This window comes from Anser anser, assembly GCF_964211835.1.
Source record: "Anser anser genome assembly, chromosome: Z".
In the NCBI taxonomy this organism is placed as follows: domain Eukaryota; kingdom Metazoa; phylum Chordata; class Aves; order Anseriformes; family Anatidae; genus Anser; species Anser anser.
In genome coordinates this window covers 7,227,182-7,246,230 of record NC_139723.1, presented here as the reverse complement: position 1 = coordinate 7,246,230, position 19,049 = coordinate 7,227,182, and the positions used below count along the sequence as shown (strand labels likewise).

The following is a 19,049-nucleotide window of genomic DNA, read 5'->3' as shown; positions in this document are numbered from 1 at the left end:
CCAATATATTTAGAACAAATTAAAAGAAAAAAGAAAAAGAAAAAAAACTTTATAAAAGCATCAGTAATCACTAAATAAAGTGCTTCTGGTGTAGAAACTGGACTTTGGGTCCTCTCAAACAAGTATCCTAATCACTACCATGCACAATCTTTGTCTTACCCTGCCGATTTTAAACATCAAATCCAGTAACATGTCAATGTATGATTTAGTCCTTGGAGACATTTTTAGTGAATGCTGTGTATGGGCAATGCTGTAGTGTTCTGTTTTTTCTGGGTGAACACTGCCATCTCCCATACAGCCTGCTGGTTCTGTGCTAACCCTGCAGGGCAAGGAACATTTCCATGCATTTCATGAGACGCCCACTGCATTGGTCCCTAATCAATCCCTCTGATTTCTGCTGCGGGAACATGCTATACAAGAACTACATTTCTGTGACTGACTAGACTTAGCTGACCTTGCAATTCTAAATTACACAGGGGATTGGGAAAGTTTTACCCAGAATCTGCTGGTGTAGATCTCCTTCTACAGGTCACCTTTTTATTAAGAGTCTCAGTATCTAATCACATTTTCAAGAAATATAATGAAGAAAAATTACAAAAAGAAAACTGCAAAAAGCAGAAGATATTAAAAAGAAATAAAGTAATATTTAAAAGGGATCTACTGTGAAGGGAAAAGTAAATAAAACCAATTATCTTGTTTTAGACCAAAACACTAATATATTCAGATTACTAATTAAAAGTTGGGCATCTTCTCCATCAAACTGTAATATCTCATCTATCTAAAACTGTAATATCTCATCTAGAGTTTCATCTAAACTTTAGCATGTAGTTTCAGACAAGCTATTAGGGAACAGATTAGAAAATTGCTGTAACATTTTGTTTTAATATATTTTATATAAGACTTCTAGCCTTTCCATTTCAAAATAATATCTGACATTTAAAAAATGACCTAAGAAAGGAAAAAAGTATAATATAGAGCTAGAAAGGGATGACTTATTCTAAGATGAAAAAGTATTTCAATCTAATCCCAAACTAAGTATTTTGTATCTTTTTGTATCCTGTAAAAGCTAGGAAAGAGAAAAAAACAAACCCATTCAACCTGAACCACCTTTTTTTCCCCCATTTTTTGACTCTACAATCAAGCTGAGCAGTCCTGCTGTTTGGTAAACAAATCCTCCTCCTTCTCATAGTAATAAAATAAAATATTTGAATATTTTATTTAAAAGCAAATTAGTAACCATGCAGATGTCTCTGGAGAAATGGTTTGTGCCTATTTTAATAATGGATAACTAAATATATATACAGTTTTATATATTTCTATTTAATAACTTACATTTATATACAACAATCTCCAGCAACAGTTTACATGTTCAACCAGTTTCCACGCTACGGTGTGATGCACAGTGATTAGTTCATTTTCTTAGTATTCTCTGGATGTAACGTATGCCCGTATCTGCTCTCTGTGCCTTTGGATTAATATCGACCTTGTAAAAACAATTTCTATATCCAAAAGTCCCCAAAGCACTTTAAAAAAGAGGTGGTAGTCTCTCAAATACCATTACAATTTTTGCAATTACCAGGCTTACTCCTCATGGGGATCCTCTTCTCAATCATGAGACTAGCAGAAATTAAAGGATCTCTTGTTCTCAGATGTGACAGCCCAGTTGTGCAGCAGCAGCAGCAATTATGGGGCCACCAGCAGGCACTGATCTTTTCCACTTCTTCCCTAATCAAGCAGCCACAGCCAGGACCAGGAACAAATTTACTCTGTTCTTCCATTAGTCAAAACTTCACTGCACACTCAGATTCTTGCTGTCTGGCACGAAATCTAGTACGTTTCACCCTGTATCTCTTGTATGCCTTCACCCACCTTCTTATCTCATTCTAAAACTGACATATTTCTGAGGTTGATGCTCCTGGGGCTCCCTGGTATGTTCAGCATTTAAGTCAGCCCAGCCTGTGGCTCTGCTGCTCCAGGCTCCCTGACATAGTTGGCGTAAGTACTACTGTTCTTGGGCCAATCAACCTTTAGAAAGGTTGATCTATGGATCAGCCATATATTAATGAGTAATACCAATGCACTAATGTTATTTACAGAACAGAAAGGTCATACCTCCTCCAGAAGTCTGAAGAAACAAGGCTTTTATCTGACCAGGCAATATTCACCCACCTTGCTCTCTCAGCTCTGAGCTTGTTTCTTACACGTGCACCTTTCTACCAAAGTTACTCACACATCTTAACTGCACGACTTATCTATTTTGGTACTGTACACCATTCCTTACATTGCTGTTTATACTGAACTATTTTATCTTTTTATCTATTTTATCTGCCTGGCTATCGGCTCTTCAGGAGGGACAGGCAGCACAGAAGGGGTGGTGGCGTGGCTCTCTACATTAGAGAATCTTTTGATGTTGTGGAACTCCAGGCTGGGAATGATAAGGTTGAATCCCTGTGGGTTAGGATCCGCGGGAAGGCCGGCAAGGCTAGCATCCTGGTGGGGGTCTGTTATAGACCGCCGAACCAGGATGAGGAGACGGATGAGGAGTTTTATAGGCAACTGACAGAAGTTGCAAAATCGTCGGCGCTTGTCCTCGTGGGGGACTTCAACTTCCCGGACATATCCTGGAAACACAACACGGCACAGAGAAAGCAGTCTAGGAGGTTTCTGGAGAGCGTGGGAGATAGCTTCCTGACGCAGCTGGTCAGTGAACCTACCAGGGGTGATGCCCCGCTAGACCTTCTCTTCACAAACAGAGAAGGACTGGTGGGAGATGTGGTGGTCGGAAGCTGTCTGGGGCAGAGTGACCACGAAATGGTAGAGTTCTCTATTCTTGGCGAGGCCAGGAAGGGGACCAGTAAAACTGCTGTCTTGGACTTCCGGAGGGCTGACTTTGAGCTGCTCAGGACGCTGGTTGGCCGAGTCCCTTGGGAGGCGGTTCTGAAGGGCAGAGGAGTCCAGGAAGGCTGGGCGCTCCTCAAGAAGGAAATCGTGATGGCACAGGAGCGGTCCGTCCCCACGTGCCCAAAGATGAGCCGGCGTGGAAGAAGACCGGCCTGGCTCAACAGAGAGTTGCGGCTGGAGCTTAGCAGAAAAAAGAGGGTTTATAATCTTTGGAAAAAAGGGCGGGCCACTGAGGAGGACTACAAGGATGTAGCGAGGCTGTGCAGGGAGAAAATTAGAAAGGCCAAAGCTCATCTGGAGCTCAATCTGGCTACTGCCGTTAAAGACAACAAAAAATCCTTTTACAAATACATCAACGCGAAACGGAGGACTAGGGAGAATCTCCATCCTTTACTGGATGCGAGGGGAAACCTAGTTACTAAGGATGAGGAAAAGGCTGAGGTGCTTAATGCCGCCTTTGCCTCAGTCTTTAGCGGCAATACCGGTTGTTCTCCGGACACCCAGTGCCCTGAGCTGGTGGAAGGGGATGGGGAGCTGGATGTGGCCTTCGCTATCCATGAGGAAATGGTTGGCGACCTGCTACGGAGCTTGGATGTGCGCAAGTCGATGGGGCCGGATGGGATCCACCCAAGGGTACTGAGAGAACTGGCGGAGGAGCTGGCTGAGCCGCTTTCCATCATTTATCGGCAGTCCTGGCTATCGGGGGAGGTCCCGGTTGACTGGCGGCTAGCCAATGTGACGCCTATCTATAAGAAGGGCCGCAGGGCAGACCCGGGGAACTATAGGCCTGTCAGTTTGACCTCAGTGCCGGGGAAGCTCATGGAGCAGATTATCTTGAGGGTCATCACGCGGCACTTGCAGGGCCAGCAGGCGATCAGGCCCACTCAGCATGGGTTTATGAAAGGCAGGTCCTGCTTGACGAACCTGATCTCCTTCTATGACCAAGTGACGCGCTTGGTGGATGAGGGAAAGGCTGTGGACGTGGTCTACCTTGACCTCAGTAAGGCTTTTGACACCGTTCCCCACAACATTCTCCTCGAGAAACTGGCTGCTCGGGGCTTGGACTGGCGTACGCTTCGCTGGGTTAGAAACTGGCTGGATGGCCGGGCCCAGAGAGTTGTGGTGAATGGAGTCAAATCTGGTTGGAGGCCGGTCACTAGTGGAGTCCCCCAGGGCTCGGTACTGGGGCCGGTCCTCTTTAATATCTTTATCGATGACCTGGATGAGGGCGTCCAGTGCACCCTCAGTAAGTTTGCAGATGACACCAAGCTAAGTGCGTGTGTCGATCTGCTCGAGGGCAGGAAGGCTCTGCAGGAGGATCTGGATAGGCTGGAGCGATGGGCTGGTGTCAACTGCATGAAGTTCAACAAGGCCAAGTGCCGGGTCCTGCACCTGGGCTGCAACAACCCCAAGCAGAGCTACAGGCTGGGAGATGAGTGGCTGGAAAGCTGCCTGGCCGAGAAGGACCTGGGAGTACTGGTGGATAGTCGGCTGAATATGAGCCAGCAGTGTGCTCAGGTGGCCAAGAAGGCCAACGGCATCCTGGCCTGTATAAGAAGCAGTGTGGCCAGCAGGTCGAGGGAAGTGATTGTGCCCCTGTACTCGGCTCTGGTGAGGCCGCACCTCGAGTACTGTGTTCAGTTTTGGGCCCCTCGCTACAGGAAGGACATGGACGTGCTCGAGCGAGTCCAGAGAAGGGCGACCAAGCTGGTGAGGGGTCTGGAGAACAAGTCTTACGAGGAGCGGCTGAGGGAGCTGGGCTTGTTCAGCCTGGAGAAGAGGAGGCTCAGGGGAGACCTCATCGCTCTCTACAGTTACCTGAAAGGAGGCTGTAGAGAGGTGGGGGTTGGTCTATTCTCCCACGTGCCTGGTGACAGGACGAGGGGGAATGGGCTAAAGTTGCGACAGGGGAGTTTTAGGTTGGATGTTAGGAAGTACTTCTTTACCGAAAGGGTTATTAAGCATTGGAACGGGCTGCCCAGGGAGGTGGTGGAGTCACCATCCCTGGAGGTCTTTAAAAGACGTTTAGATGTAGAGCTTAGGGATATGGTTTAGTGGAGTACTTAGTGTTAGGTCGGAGGTTGGACTCGATGATCTTGAGGTCTCTTCCAACCTAGAGAAATCTGTGAATCTGTGAATCTGTGAATCTTGTATTACAGTGTTCTTCATGACATTCCAGCTCATGTGTTTTCTGTATATCCATCATGGCTGAAGTCTTTGTGTATTACAGGAATAATAACTGCAGTGATACAAAAAAGGATAATGTTGTGTGGGAGGAAAAGGTAAATTAGCCATGAACAGAATAAAAATGAGTTAAGAAATACAAGGTTTGGATGAGTTACTAAATATAAGCTTTGGTTAGTGAAACTAGGAGAAGAACAAATCTAATGTTTAGGCATGGATCTATAGGTTAGAAATCACTAAAGAGAAGAGAGATTTAGAAGGTCCTCTTACAGGTTTTTCTTAGAGATTAGCAGTTCTTATTAAAATATTACCATTACATCACAGGAGAGCAGACCATGGTACAGAGAAACAGTCGTGAGTGGGAAGGAAAATGGTACAAACAGAGAAAATGTGACAAGAAGGGGAAGAGGGATGACTGAAGGTAAGTATGTGAGAGTCAGAATCATAATTTAGGATTTGATCCATTCCACTGAAGCATCTAAAATGACTTTGGATATGGCAGAGAGAGAATATAAACAACAACCCTGCCATGGCCATCTCTATATTGCCTTGAGAAAATATAATATGAACTATGTCGAAGGAAAGAACATAGATATGAACTATGTGGAAGGAAGGAGTAGAGATAAAATGGAATCAGAATTAAAAGAAGGAGCATATTTTAAAGCCATGAATGCAAAAGGACAAAAGGGTAAAGAGAAATCAGCACTCTTTTAACAAGGAGTTCCTTGTTAACAAGGAGTTCCTTGACTCCAAGGAGTCAGGAAACACAGAACTGTGGAAACACAGAAGAACAAAGAGATTTATTTATTTTTTCTCATTGTATTTGAAAACATTAAAAGTTAGTGTTACTTGTAAAGCAGTGAATGATACACATGGGTGTTGTTTTATCAGAGTGTCAACCTATGCGGAGAAACAGAGGTCAGCAGAACTTTAAAAGGGAGATATGACTTTGACTTTAATTTGCTTTCAAAAACATGGTCACTGACCCTTTAAATCACAAGCCAATTACAAGCATTGTAGTGCCATTACTAATTACATGTGGAGAGTGTAAATTTAAAATGGCAATTTCAATTTTCAGGTCATTTAGAGAATGTGGGAAAATGAAATTGCATACTAATTAGTTCATGTGTGTCAGACACCTGAAAGATTAGAGAAAAAAAACCCTGCACTCATTACAAGTGAGTTATAACCACAGCACTCAAACCTTTCATTTGTCAAGCTGCATATAAATAAAGAAATTAAATGACAAAGAAATTTGATAATGATGGAACAAGGCAAAAATAGGTACGGGCCTTTACATAATTATATTTTGTGGGACTTTGCCCATTATCCAACAGCTTCCGGTAGGATTTATCTAGCATTAGAAACTGTAATAGAGTAACAGGCTACAGCTTCAGGTTCACTGCATTAAATGTAAATTTACATTTCCTAAAAATGTAGTTTCTGGTTTCAAAGTTTCCATTTAATTTCTGTCACACTTTCACATTGTTTTTCAAAGTGCCATATTCTGGACCAGTTGCTCCATCTCCAAGACCAACGTGGAGAAGGTCCCATACACAGACCCTCTAAAATATGATCCAGGTTGAAGTAGGTGAGACGGTCAAGAAAGTAAAAGTAAGAGTAAGCTGTTGTTAGGAGCACTTCTCCCACAAGAGCAGAAGGAAGTTATCCAGAAACTTAGCACATCCAAGTACCCTGTCTTTTTATGTTTCCACAATTGCTGCAAAAAAAAATAAGTTTCCACAATTCCACAAGAAGCACCTCCCTGGCCATTATGGAAGCTGTGCAAATATAGGATATGGGACTTCTGTGCTCCTCTTCTCTCAGCATAAACCATTCACCCATACAGGGGTCATATTGCAGGCTTGAAGAACCATACAGGGCTCCAGTGTAAAGGACTACTACGCAGTGCATAAGATGTGAGTTTGTGAAGTACTTTATCCTTGTCAAATCAAAACAGGATTTCTCCAGAACACTAAAGATCAGTTTTTATCTACAAGTATCATCTCCCTATCAAATTTAGATTTCTCTCTCCAGGTGTTTTAAGGAGAGAAATCATCAGAAAAGGAAAAAAAATCCTCTTAAGATTTAAACTTGTTTTAATATTGCAAACTCTGAACTCAAAAAAAAAACAAAAAAACAAAAAAAAAAAACACTTGGAAAGTTCTGTGAAAACTACAGACCAAAGTTTATTTCTGAGGAAAAATGAGACGAAAAAGAAAGGAATGCTAGGAGCTTACTACACATTAATCATATCACTTAATTAGCTTTTTAGAAAGTCCTTACATACTAGGGCTGTCAAAATTACAGAATAACCCGCAGGGGATTGGCACTACCTAGATTGGGTCATTAACTCCAAAAAAGGAACAGATTTTTCAAACCTCATGCCCTGGGCTGAAATTTGTAGAAATATTTTCTCCTTTGGTCCAACCTTCCTTCCAGGTAAGCACAAAGAGAAGACTTCCCTGGGAGCAAAGTCCAAGGCACACATAATTATGGTCTGGGTAGAAACCTGCCCAGCTCTCTGAGAGCTGCCTTGATGACGGGTGCTGGCTTCCCTGTACCAACATGGAAGCAACTGGCTGCAGGCAGTCTGCATCCAGGTCACCTTCGACTACAGCCATGTCCAGGGGGCCAGTGCTAAATGATTCTGACTCTTTTCTCTAGATCTTTTAATAAAGCCCACACCCTGAAGCAGCCCCAAAAGCTAATGTAACATGGACATTTTTCATTATCGGTTAGCTACATTAGCTTTCCACTCCTGCAAACATAATTCTCAAGTCCCTTCGTGTTATTCTTTCCAGGTCTTTTTCAATATATAAATTTCACAAACTTCCCAACCCCCTCTAGTCAGAAGAAAACTGACTTAAGATACTTTGAAGGACCTTTGTGTTTTCACTCTGCAGTGAATAACAAACAGTAACACAGGCTTCATTTTTCAGAACTGACAAAACCCAGCATTCTCACCACACCAGCTCCAGAGAACTTCATCAAACAGTGCTTTGTGTCTGTTCTCCAAACAAGAAAAATGAACAGGCAATCCTGTACACCTTTTCCCCAAACATCTGGGAACCCCTCTGGAAAACTGCAAATGGTAGTCAGCATGAAAACTTGAATAAAAATTATGCAATGCACACAAAGGTAGGTAGGTTCAAGAAATGCGTATCTGACACATCCAGGGGACATATGGACAGCTCATCTCAGTGCTGGTGGATAGGATGCTCAGGTACTGTCTTCTCCTCTTCCCGTGGTGTGTTCACTGGAAGGGAGGCACCATATTCACATGTTGACTGTAGTGATTAGTAGACATGTTTCTTTCCACGAGTATCTGGCATCATTTTAATTAACAGTTGAAGACGCTAAAGCTTAGCCTAATTCAGATATAATAAAAATATCACAAAACTAAAGACCTACAGCAATCACTAGGCAATCATTACCTTCATTAAAATACAGCCACAAGATTTTACATTCTGCTGCTTCATGACTTATACCAAAGTCATTTGATGGTGGCAGAGAAATCCAGCCCACAAAGGGGGCACTGCCATTTGAACTAGTCTAGCCATAACACCCTCAAGCAGGAATGGGAAAATGTATTTTCAGCCCTGTGGATATGGTTGAACAACTATTTCAACCTTAATTACAACAGTTCCCGTTACTTCCAGCATGATGCACACAACGCTTAACCTATGTGCACCAAGCAGCTCAGCAGAGAGGACAAACAATTCCCGCAGGCTCTGGTACAGCCAAAACCACATTAAAGCAGTCTAGAATTATGCCCAAGGAGTGTGTCAAAGTACCTCCACCAAGAGATATCACTGCTAAATGCTACTAACGACCTAATGAGCAAATGTAGCATATGTGGAAAGCTGCTTCCTTGGAAAGAGTCTTTATAAAATTGCTTCTGTGGCTTAGAGTCACAATGGAACATATGCACGCATTTTTTTAAATAAAAAAGATTTGTGCATTTGCAAAGTTGAGATTATTCCTGTTTTGCAACTAAATAGTCCCTTTTAGTCTAAGCTACATTTCTGACAGTGAATAAGAAATCTAGCTGTTAGTTTACCACTTGTCTTCATCAGTTTCTTAAGTGACTCTGGCAATTGAATCAAGGAGATTTTTTCTCCTTAGCTCCATCTGTTACCTGAATCCACGGCCATCTGTCATTTTCTGCAGCAGTCCAAGCGTTCACAAGACCCTTCTTATTAAGTCGCGCATAGTATGGATACCATTTCTGGAGTCCAAAGAGAGCTCGATGAGTGGATGATGCAGTAATTTGTTGATTTGACACAATTCCTCCTTCTATTCCTAGTGGGCCAGAGCATCCTATGAATGGAAACAAGAAATGTATGCAACTGAAATTATTTATTTCTCCGAGTCCCAAATGCCTGTAATTACAAACAGCATACAAATAGATCCAGAATGTCATGTTAAATACCTTATTAGAAGAGATTTAAAGCACTTAAGTAGCTTCTTCTTTAAAAAAAAAAAAAAGTACAAAAATATAGTCTGTAAGTAACTATTCCCATTACAAACTTAATGAAATAGGTAAAGATTTCCGTTTAGTTTGTTCTCTCTGAAGAGCTGTCCGTGCTTTACAGATACCAACATCAAGAAAATGATTCTTAGATTCAAATACTGAACTAGCTGATAAAAGCAAACTTAAAATTCTCTAATTTCTGTAAAGTTCCACATTGCTACTCGTGCTATAAAGGTCAGCATTTAGCCAATACTCTTCAACTTGTTATTGCAGTCATCTTTAGAAGCATGAATCTATAAATATGATATTATGCAGTTACTCTGAAAAAAGTTAAAGATTTTATGCACCTAATGAGCAAACCACAAAGTATGTATTTAACTGTAATGTTCAAATGTTCCTAATTTTATGAGTGGTATTCAGCCAGAGCACCAGTACTAAAAGACTTGTTGATGTAACCTTTTTTAAAGCCATGGCATTTTTCATACATAGTTTTCTGAAGCCACCCAACTTGGGTACAGCTACAATAGCATTCAGTCATTGTAAGCAATCCAAACAGAAAAAAAAATAAAACTGAAAGTTCTTTGTATACAAATGATTGTCAGCCTGCCTACTATTAAATACCACCAACCACTTTCAAGTAAATAACTTTTTTTAAAATTTTTTATTCAATTCTGATGCACAGTATAAAAAGAAGCACACTGCAGCAGTATGAACTGTAGCAGTTCATCTGATCAGTTGTTCAAAAGATCTGCTGCATGGGTCAACTGCACCTCGGCAATGTTGAACTCAACAGAACAGAGAAGATGTTTACTTACACTTTAGGCTTTCTCAGAAGCCTGTCAGTGCGTTCACCTTAAGCACTGCCCAAGAATGAACTCTGAAATGGTACTACTATGAAATCCTTACACCATATGGACAGAAAGTCACAAATGATTTAATTCTTCATTAATTTAAAGGCGCAGAGAAGGAGAAGTGACGAGCACAATTTGCTCCTCTTGGCAGAAGCTGAGGCAGGGAGACAGTGCTGGGCAATGAAATCGCTGGGTATTGTGCGTCACTGATAATGGAGACAAATAAAACTAAATTGCAGCTCTAAGTTGTTTACAGAGGAAGGGCCATGGGCAAGCAGGTGCTTGGGTTCTGAAAGAAGAAAGTAAAAACCCCACAGGTGACTTCTAAACATGTTACTTCTCAAATGAGAAACCAGCTTTTCTTCCAGGATAAGCTCAAGTGAAACGTTGGCCCCTCTGAAATTAATGACTGACTTGCACCATACTGTACCATAATATCAAGCACATGTTTAACAGCCCACTAAACTCGCCTAGAATCTAAAGCTGTAGTTGTACTTTTTTGCATCACATACCTCCCAACAACAAAAGTGGTGCAATCAGAACTTGACTAATAACTCTGTTAATGCTGCACAAAATACAACAAAATGCAGCTCGCTCTCCTGCTGCTGTGCCAGATGCATACAAGAGCCAGAAGAAAACAAATTCCTTGTCACCAGCACAGGCAACTGCAATATATGAAGTATTCAAAAAAAAAAAAAAAACGTCTGTTGGGAAAGCATCATTTTTCACTGTGTTATCAACTGTTACTTAAAAATTGAAAGACCTATTGGAATCTTAGTTCTGTTTTTGAAATCTTTTCATCTAATTTACTTATTAGGACATCTTCATCATTTCATAATGGAAAAGAAAGCAGACACATGTCTCTATATGTGTATATATATACAAATATGAAACTCACAGGTACATACAGGACAGATTCCACCTTGCCATGAAACTAATCACCCCAAATAGCAAGTATAGATTGACAAATATTTAAAATTAGAGATGTGGGGAAACAGAAGAGAGGTGGAAACAGAAGAGAGGTCTCTTAAGAAGAGCTTAAAAAGGCAGCATAGAGGCATGGCAGGTATTTTAACATGGTCGTGGAGCATACAGCTGTATTATGTCTTGTCCTGGGGATGAGGGCCCATGACAGCCCTGCTAGCATTATTCAGTGATCTAACAAGAAAATCATATGCATGAAGACAGGACCCCAACATGTATCAGGGTCAGTTTTGACTGAGTTAGAGAGTAAGAGTATCTGGCCTTAGCAGATAATTTTCAAAAGCCGTTTCAAACATTTGTTTGTCACCAAGACCCTCAAACTCCCATAGATGTCCCAAATTTGTCAGAAGAGACAAGGATCTCTAGCTTTTTAGGTGCAGAACTGTGTAAGACTTCAGCTGAAGGCATGTTTGTTCTCATGCTTGATATGTGTTAAACAGTACTTGAAATATGTGTGAACTTCTTTCAGGAGACATGCAAATTTTCTGTTCTACATTGAAGGCAGATAAATTACCAAGTACAACACTTACTGTGCTTTGTCAGCTATATGTCTATATATGGTCAAATTGTTTACCTTCCCTTAGCTTTAGGAGGATTATTCCTGAAATCCAAAGCAACTCCCTATCTTCAGGGAATAGGTACTTCATTGTACAAACTACTTACTTTAATTGCAGTTCCAGTCTTGGTTTATCATATTTGTCAGTTTTTCAATGTGAATTAATCCCAAATTCATCACTTCTAGAAGTTAAAGATGCTAGTTAGAAGTTAGAGATGCTTTCTACATTGGTGTTCAGTCCAAGCATAACAAAATGAGATGTGTAGGAAATAGTAGAATAGGTATTCATTTCTAAACAATATCAGCTGTGTAACATAATATGTATGTATGCACTACTAAGATATGTTTTTAGATTTTTTTCTCTGCCCTGAAATAAACTAGATTATTCTCATTAGGTGGGAAGTTTCAGTTAAGCCTCATGCTTACGGGTCCATGACTTGCAATACCATCCTACTGCCATGAACATAGCAGTGCCGAGAAATTGAGCAACTTTCTAGGCACAGGCTTGGCAGATGGACCCTGAGGAAGCCCACCCAACGCTATCTCCTCCTGAGACATTAGATACTTCCACATGCATAGTAATGGCTTGTTTTCTTGAGAAGTCTTATATTGAGCTTGACGACACTGAATTTAATCTTCTGTTTCATAGCCAGGTCAATTGGTACTTCAAGATCTTTGTAAAACTCTTCAGTACATTTTAGAAATGCTAATTACATTTCTTAAATTTTCGTTTTGCTATCTCGCTCCTCCAAAAGATATTGAACTTCAGCGGAGGTTTTGCTATGACTCTACAAGTAAGCTCTTTCCACAGTTATCACTGCCCATTTACCCATCCTTGTGTTCTTTCTTTTTAATCAGACATTATTCTACAGGAAAACTTTTCAATTTACTTTCTTTTATCAGTTGAAAGGAAATAGTTGAACACATTTTTGTGTTTCAAATACTGCGCAGAAAATGGACATTCTTTACCCATATGCTCATTAACTTCTTCCAAATACTCCAAATAGATTTGTGAGACATGCTTTCTCCTTACAAAAGGTATAATGGGGCTATTACTCTCCAAATTCCCGATAAATTTACTTTGCCTGAAAAATACCATCTGAATCACCTGCCTCTGGTTCTATCAAGCATATTTTATCAGTGACTAACTGTTTACAGACTAGCTGCTGTACAAAGATACTCAATTTGGGCCACAAACGGTACTTTAATTTAAGATATCAATTGTTCCTTTTAGTACTTCATGGCTGTGATATCCTATAGACTACTAACAATGGAGGAAACAAGCAGACACAGCCTTTGGAGACTGTCTTTTAAACAAAACTAAGATATGCATGTTTGCAGAACAGGTACAAGCTGCATTGTTTTGTTGTTATATCTCTGCTACTATTAAATCAACAGTTCATTTAACAAAAAATCATGACAGCTTGGCAAGCTGCAGTCTCCAAGGGAGTGATAATACCACTACAGTGACTGTGCAATTCAGTCTGGTCAACGTCAGTCACCAATTTTATTACTTAATGCTAACACATTGGGGTATGACAATCAATGTGATAAAAAAAAAAAAGTTAAAAACAGGTAGTAGCAATTAAAAAGCTGTGTGACAGGCTGCTGATACAGATTCACAAGGCTGATTTTGTCATCTGGAGCTGTTACCTTTAATGTCATTGAATAGCAAAATATTAACTCAAGCAATTTTGCTTTTAATCCTATAGTGGCAATTGTTATTCACTAAATAAAGCCCTATTGATGCTTCTCTAAATCTTATTAAAAAACACAACCCTACACCTACAATACCCCATTGGCCATGAAGAAGACACAGTGCAAAGCTGTACCATAAAGTTGGTACATGTTTTAGAATGGATCCATTGAAAAATGGCAAAAGTCAACAACTCCACAGAAGAAATTAAGGATTCATTTATATCTTTTCAGTTCTTTGAAGAACTTCCCACCAACCCATCTGAAGATGGAATGGTTATAAAACTCCCTTGAAGGTTCCTTTTATAATCTCAAACATAACTAGATCTGAAATGCAACATACTATTGTGCACCACAAAGCAAATAACAATTAGTCCAGATTTCACTTGTAGACCTGGGGTATGTGGTTCAAAGAGGCCCCCAGATAAAAGATGATTTCTGTGTTTACTCCCTAGTCTCTTACAAAAAATAAAAAAAAATAAAATAAATCCCTCTAACTGAACAAAAATACTAAACACAAAAGGAAATATGACCTTTAGCTTACAGGCATCTCTAAACACATAAAGAAGAATAGGGAGTTATGCCACTGATTCCTGCTCTTAACAGGGAAGGAGAAACCAATTCATGATAAAAAATTAGTACTTGTAGGAGATAAGAAGCAGAAAGCACTGGGTAAACATGTTACTTGAGTATATTTAACTTGGATGACTACATTTATGTCAGTCCACAAATTAAGAAAAACCTCCAAATGGTTTAAAAATTACTTGAAAATGTGAAGATTATGCCTCTGTAAACAGAAGAAAAAGATTTCTTGTTACTGACAATGAAGCATGTCTGATTTTGCAGCATGAATATATAGCTTTCATTTTCTCTGTTGGTTTCTCTCCAGCTAATGTCATCAAAACAAACAGATGCAAAATTGAAAGCATGCAGAAAACAAATCTGCTTTAGACATCTGCAATCCTGTCTATTTCCAAGCACCTCATTTTCTGGAATGAGATTACTCTGGCTGTACTTAGCACAGCATGGTAATTGTGCCGAACACAAACCCCGACAACGGGATTACAGGTGACCTCTGATATTGCAGTAATTAATGCCGATACATGCATCAAATCCCCACCATGTAATGTAGGCTTCAGCCTTCTGTTTCTTCGTCTTGTTCCCCATGCTTTCCATACCTCCTTTCCCAGTTTGTTCTGTCTCTTCAGGTTTTAATGAGTTTATTTTTATAGTAGCTGGTTAGATAGATATGGACAACCATTCGGTGGTCTGCCACTGAAGTGTCATCCATGTGCTATGTTCTCACATGGCTTGCTTTTTCACAACTATGGCCATGATAAAATCCTTTCTTTTTTATTAAACACATAAGGTACTTCTGTGGAGTGGTGGCTGTCAGACACAGCATCCCTTCCTATGAGAGGTGTCAGCGGACTCTCTCACGGCTTCAGGAACATGACAGTCTCCAGAAGCCAACTTCACCTTGTACAGTTTCACACAGAGGTTTTGTCTCTCTGAAAATACACATTTCCCCATGCCAGCCAGCAGCCTGAGGGTGGGATTCACATCGCTCTGATAGACATCCAGAGGGATTTTCTACACTGAGCCAGCTCTGGGAAAACTGACACTTCCAGCATAGTGCAGGAGCTCATGGAGATGCTGGCTCAGGCACTGAAAGCAGATTAGTTTATACATACATACATATATATATATATATATATAATGCTGTGTCTGAAATGGAGGCTTGTTACTCAAGGAACAATTTGCTTTACTCTAGTTTAGTGATTTTTTCATCCTGCTGTTTGCACAGAATGGATACCTTTGTAAATTCCCCATGCAAAACCCAGAGATCAATGTCTGGGGAATTACCACATATGACCTGGTTAAAGAGGGAACCTATCCAACAGGAATAAAATTAAAGGAAAATACAACTTCTGATTTACGAAGTCCCTAAGCAGCCAGAAGCTGGGAAAAATGTGAAGGGAGAACCACCAGTTAGTGCTTGCCCATTTTGTCATGCTCTTTTACTTAGCATTCACTTCATCTCACCATCCGAGGCAGGACTGTTGAACTTTATTCTGAACAAACATGTTTATTCTTAAACTCAACAGGAAGGGTATATCTAAAATCTCTTATCTGCAAAGCTGTAGCCAGAAAAATATTTGTATTTTTAGTACTGCCTCATGAAGAGTTGTTTTGTACTGAACTCAGAAACATTAATGGCATTAATAGCATCCCTAGGCACATTCAAGATGCTTTTAATGGAACTGGCCTGGAAAGCAAACTTCCACAATGAAGCCACGCTGTTTACGGGTCTCTGTTATAAAAAAATAAGGTTTCAGATGACCTGGAAAAATCTCTATCCCAAGACACATAAATTAAATCCATGGAATTCCCAACAAATGTTTTCTGAATGCATTCCAACAACCCTATTCCGTGTTCGACTGTTGCCCAACTTGAATCTTCCCTGCTCTGTCTTACTATTTCTTGTCCTAACTCCATAAGCATGGACTGCACTGTACTCTTCGGGCAATAGACTTTGCTCTATCTGACAGCATGTCCCCTGTCTGCTTTCACTGTTCTTTGTTCTACCTGGGGGTGCCAAACAGCCACGATGTACGCCAAACACACAGCCGAACTCAAGCAGAGAAAGAGCATGGCTCTCCTCGCCTACCGGTTATTGAGATAAATGGAGACGTAACCCAAAATCCAGGGAGGAGTTTAGAAACCAGAAAAGCAATGAGGTGAATCTTGACAGTATTGCGTATGGCCAGCAGAAAATTACCATCACTCCATGGTGATTTCAGAATGGACACATGTGCCATCTAAACACCAAAAATAAATTTCTTCCTCTGTGCTTATACCATTAATTATTCAAGTTACAGCATTCAACAGTTCAGAGATATGCATTACATTTATTCTGTTTTCAAGCAGAAATATGACTTGTGTGAAAAAATAAACTTTTAAATTATGTTGCAGTAAGGAGTATGGGGAATTTAATTTCTCAAACTACTCTGCTGAGCTCTTGCTTAGAAATATATTAATCTTTATGTGGAAAATGATTTTTACATTTCAAGTTGGCACTGTGAAAAATGACATTTCTACCATGTTGGAGTAGTGACATTAACCATTTTTATATAACATAGCCAATTAAACACTACTAAGATTAATCTGAATAAAATAGAAATTATGAAGTAGCATTAAAAAAAATCACAAAAATTAAACTACATATTTATTCTAGAAGATAAATTCATATAAACTTTCAAGTCACACTACAAAGTAATTGACATGTGGTCATACTTTCACATATAATGAATGGTACATACAGAAACCATAGCCCCTAATGCTGTACAACAATAGTTGTTTTTTCTATTTTAGACTGAAAAGATATGCGATTCCAAATTCTATTTACAAATCCCAAGGATTTTTATGGATCTGGACTTGGGAAGCTGTACGTGGAAGAGACTTGTGCAATTGTGGAACTATCTCCTTTGCTTCTAGTCACTGTAAATGGTTGTGGCACAGCTCAGCCAATCTAAGTATAATTTAGGCATTTAAAAAATAAAATTATCAACCCAATTGCATTTCAAAATAAACCCTTTCATTTGCTACTGAACCCTGTGCAATCCATGTACTTTTCTCCCTCTCAAAGGTGCAGATTGAAATATTTCTTTGAAGAACACAGGAAAACTCTGTAGTTTTCCAGCTATGTTAGTAAATTTGCTCATCAGACATGGTATTCTGCAGAAGTTCAGCCTGATTTCAGTGTGGTTACAGAAAATTTTCCGACTTCCCTGTTTTTATATTCACTTTTATCTGTCTTGAATAACATGTAGGTTTTCTGTTTGTTTGTTTGCTTGATTGTCTATGGAGTATGTACCACATACATAAAAACATATATATGGCACATGTATTATATTGTGTTGTATCCCCTTCTCCTCCTAAATCCATTCCAAATGAGATACTTTTTTTCAGTCACATTTGTACTAGACCAACTAGTAATTTCTATAAATAGGGTGGATAATCTTATCTTAAACTAGAAGTACTAAATTTTCCAGAAGTTTTCAGAACTCCTGGGGAAAAAAAAAAAATCAAGCTAAAGAATATTCACACCACTGCTGCGAAATGCGGTTCACTACTTGGAAAGCTCATATTCTGCCCATCTTCTGGAGTAACCTGCTGACACAGACGCACACTCTTACAGTCACACTGGCTTGGTGGTAATGGTAATTTCATAGGTGCTAATTGAACAGGAAATCTCATTGATTTCCTTTATAACTTTTGTTAAATCCTATCAGTAGTGGTGAAATACCTGGATTCTGACTAACTGACTGTTTTGAAGTTCTGAACAGGTTCTCTGAAATAGTTACAGGAACCAGATGCTGATACTATTTTAACAATTAAACAACTACTGCTAATTTAAAGGTAGTGCATGACATGTGTACATATATATGCACTGAATGATCGCTTCATCTCAAAATCTGCCTGTTCCAAAAAACAAATTTGAAAAAAAATGCATTCTCTTGGAAATAAGACTGGAAAGACAAGATACAGTTACAATGAAAGTCAATCTCCATTTTTTTCTAGCAGGTCTACAATGAAAATCAATGGGATTACAACATCAATGTAATTAGCATTCCTGCAAGCCAGCCTGACAATCAGAATGTTCCCTTGCCTCAACAGAGACGAGTCTGTGCTTTTCAAGTGGCAAATCTCATTTTGCTGCCTAGAGACATTCTTCCTGTCTTTTTTTTTTTCCCCCTCAGAAGAACAGCAACTGTTCCTAGAAATTACAACATTACTAGTTACAGCATGTATTCATTGAAATTGTTTAAAAACTACTAGTAGCGCTAATACGAATTCTACATTATGATGGAATACATGTTCTACAGAAAGAAGTAAAAATATGGGAATATCCTGCAATATACTATTGAAGTAAAACACTAAATATGAGCAATAACCACGGTAGAGAACACGAGCTGAATGCAAATGGCTGTTATTTAAATCTGTCTATTCAGAAATGGCAGTTGCATGGCCTCTAAATTGTTTCCGTCTTATTCTATAAAACAACTAACTTTTTAATAACTGGAAATTCAGATAACAGCATTTAGATCTTGTTTCTGGAAGCCATTTCATGTAGGTTTAACCTTACATTCACGTAAAGCAGCCTTTAGGATCAGGGTCTGAAGCCATGTTAAAAAATACAGAATTAATTTAAAGGTCATGGTCTTTTATTACGGTGAAACAAATTCCAAACGAAGATTCAAAATCAATCTTTGTATATGAGCAGTAAAAGCAATTTTTCATTACTGCCATAGTGTAGTACAATGAAATGTCATATTTGTCAATCCATGAAGTATTTTAAACAAAAGTGAAACATTTCTATATATACATCTTTTCTATA

General features: G+C 39.6%; 1 protein-coding gene across 6 annotated transcripts in view; it reads right to left on the bottom strand.

Moving 5' to 3' along the window:
* EDIL3 (EGF like repeats and discoidin domains 3) overlaps positions 1–19,049 on the bottom strand; it is a 287,431-nt gene that overhangs the window by 76,383 nt on the left and 191,999 nt on the right. For all 6 annotated transcript variants that reach the window (XM_083816852.1, XM_083816851.1, XM_083816853.1 and 3 more), the window contains one exon: positions 9,227–9,408. In XM_083816852.1, coding sequence (XP_083672978.1) covers positions 9,227–9,408 — 182 coding nt within the window. The remainder of the gene's footprint in view (positions 1–9,226; positions 9,409–19,049) is intronic.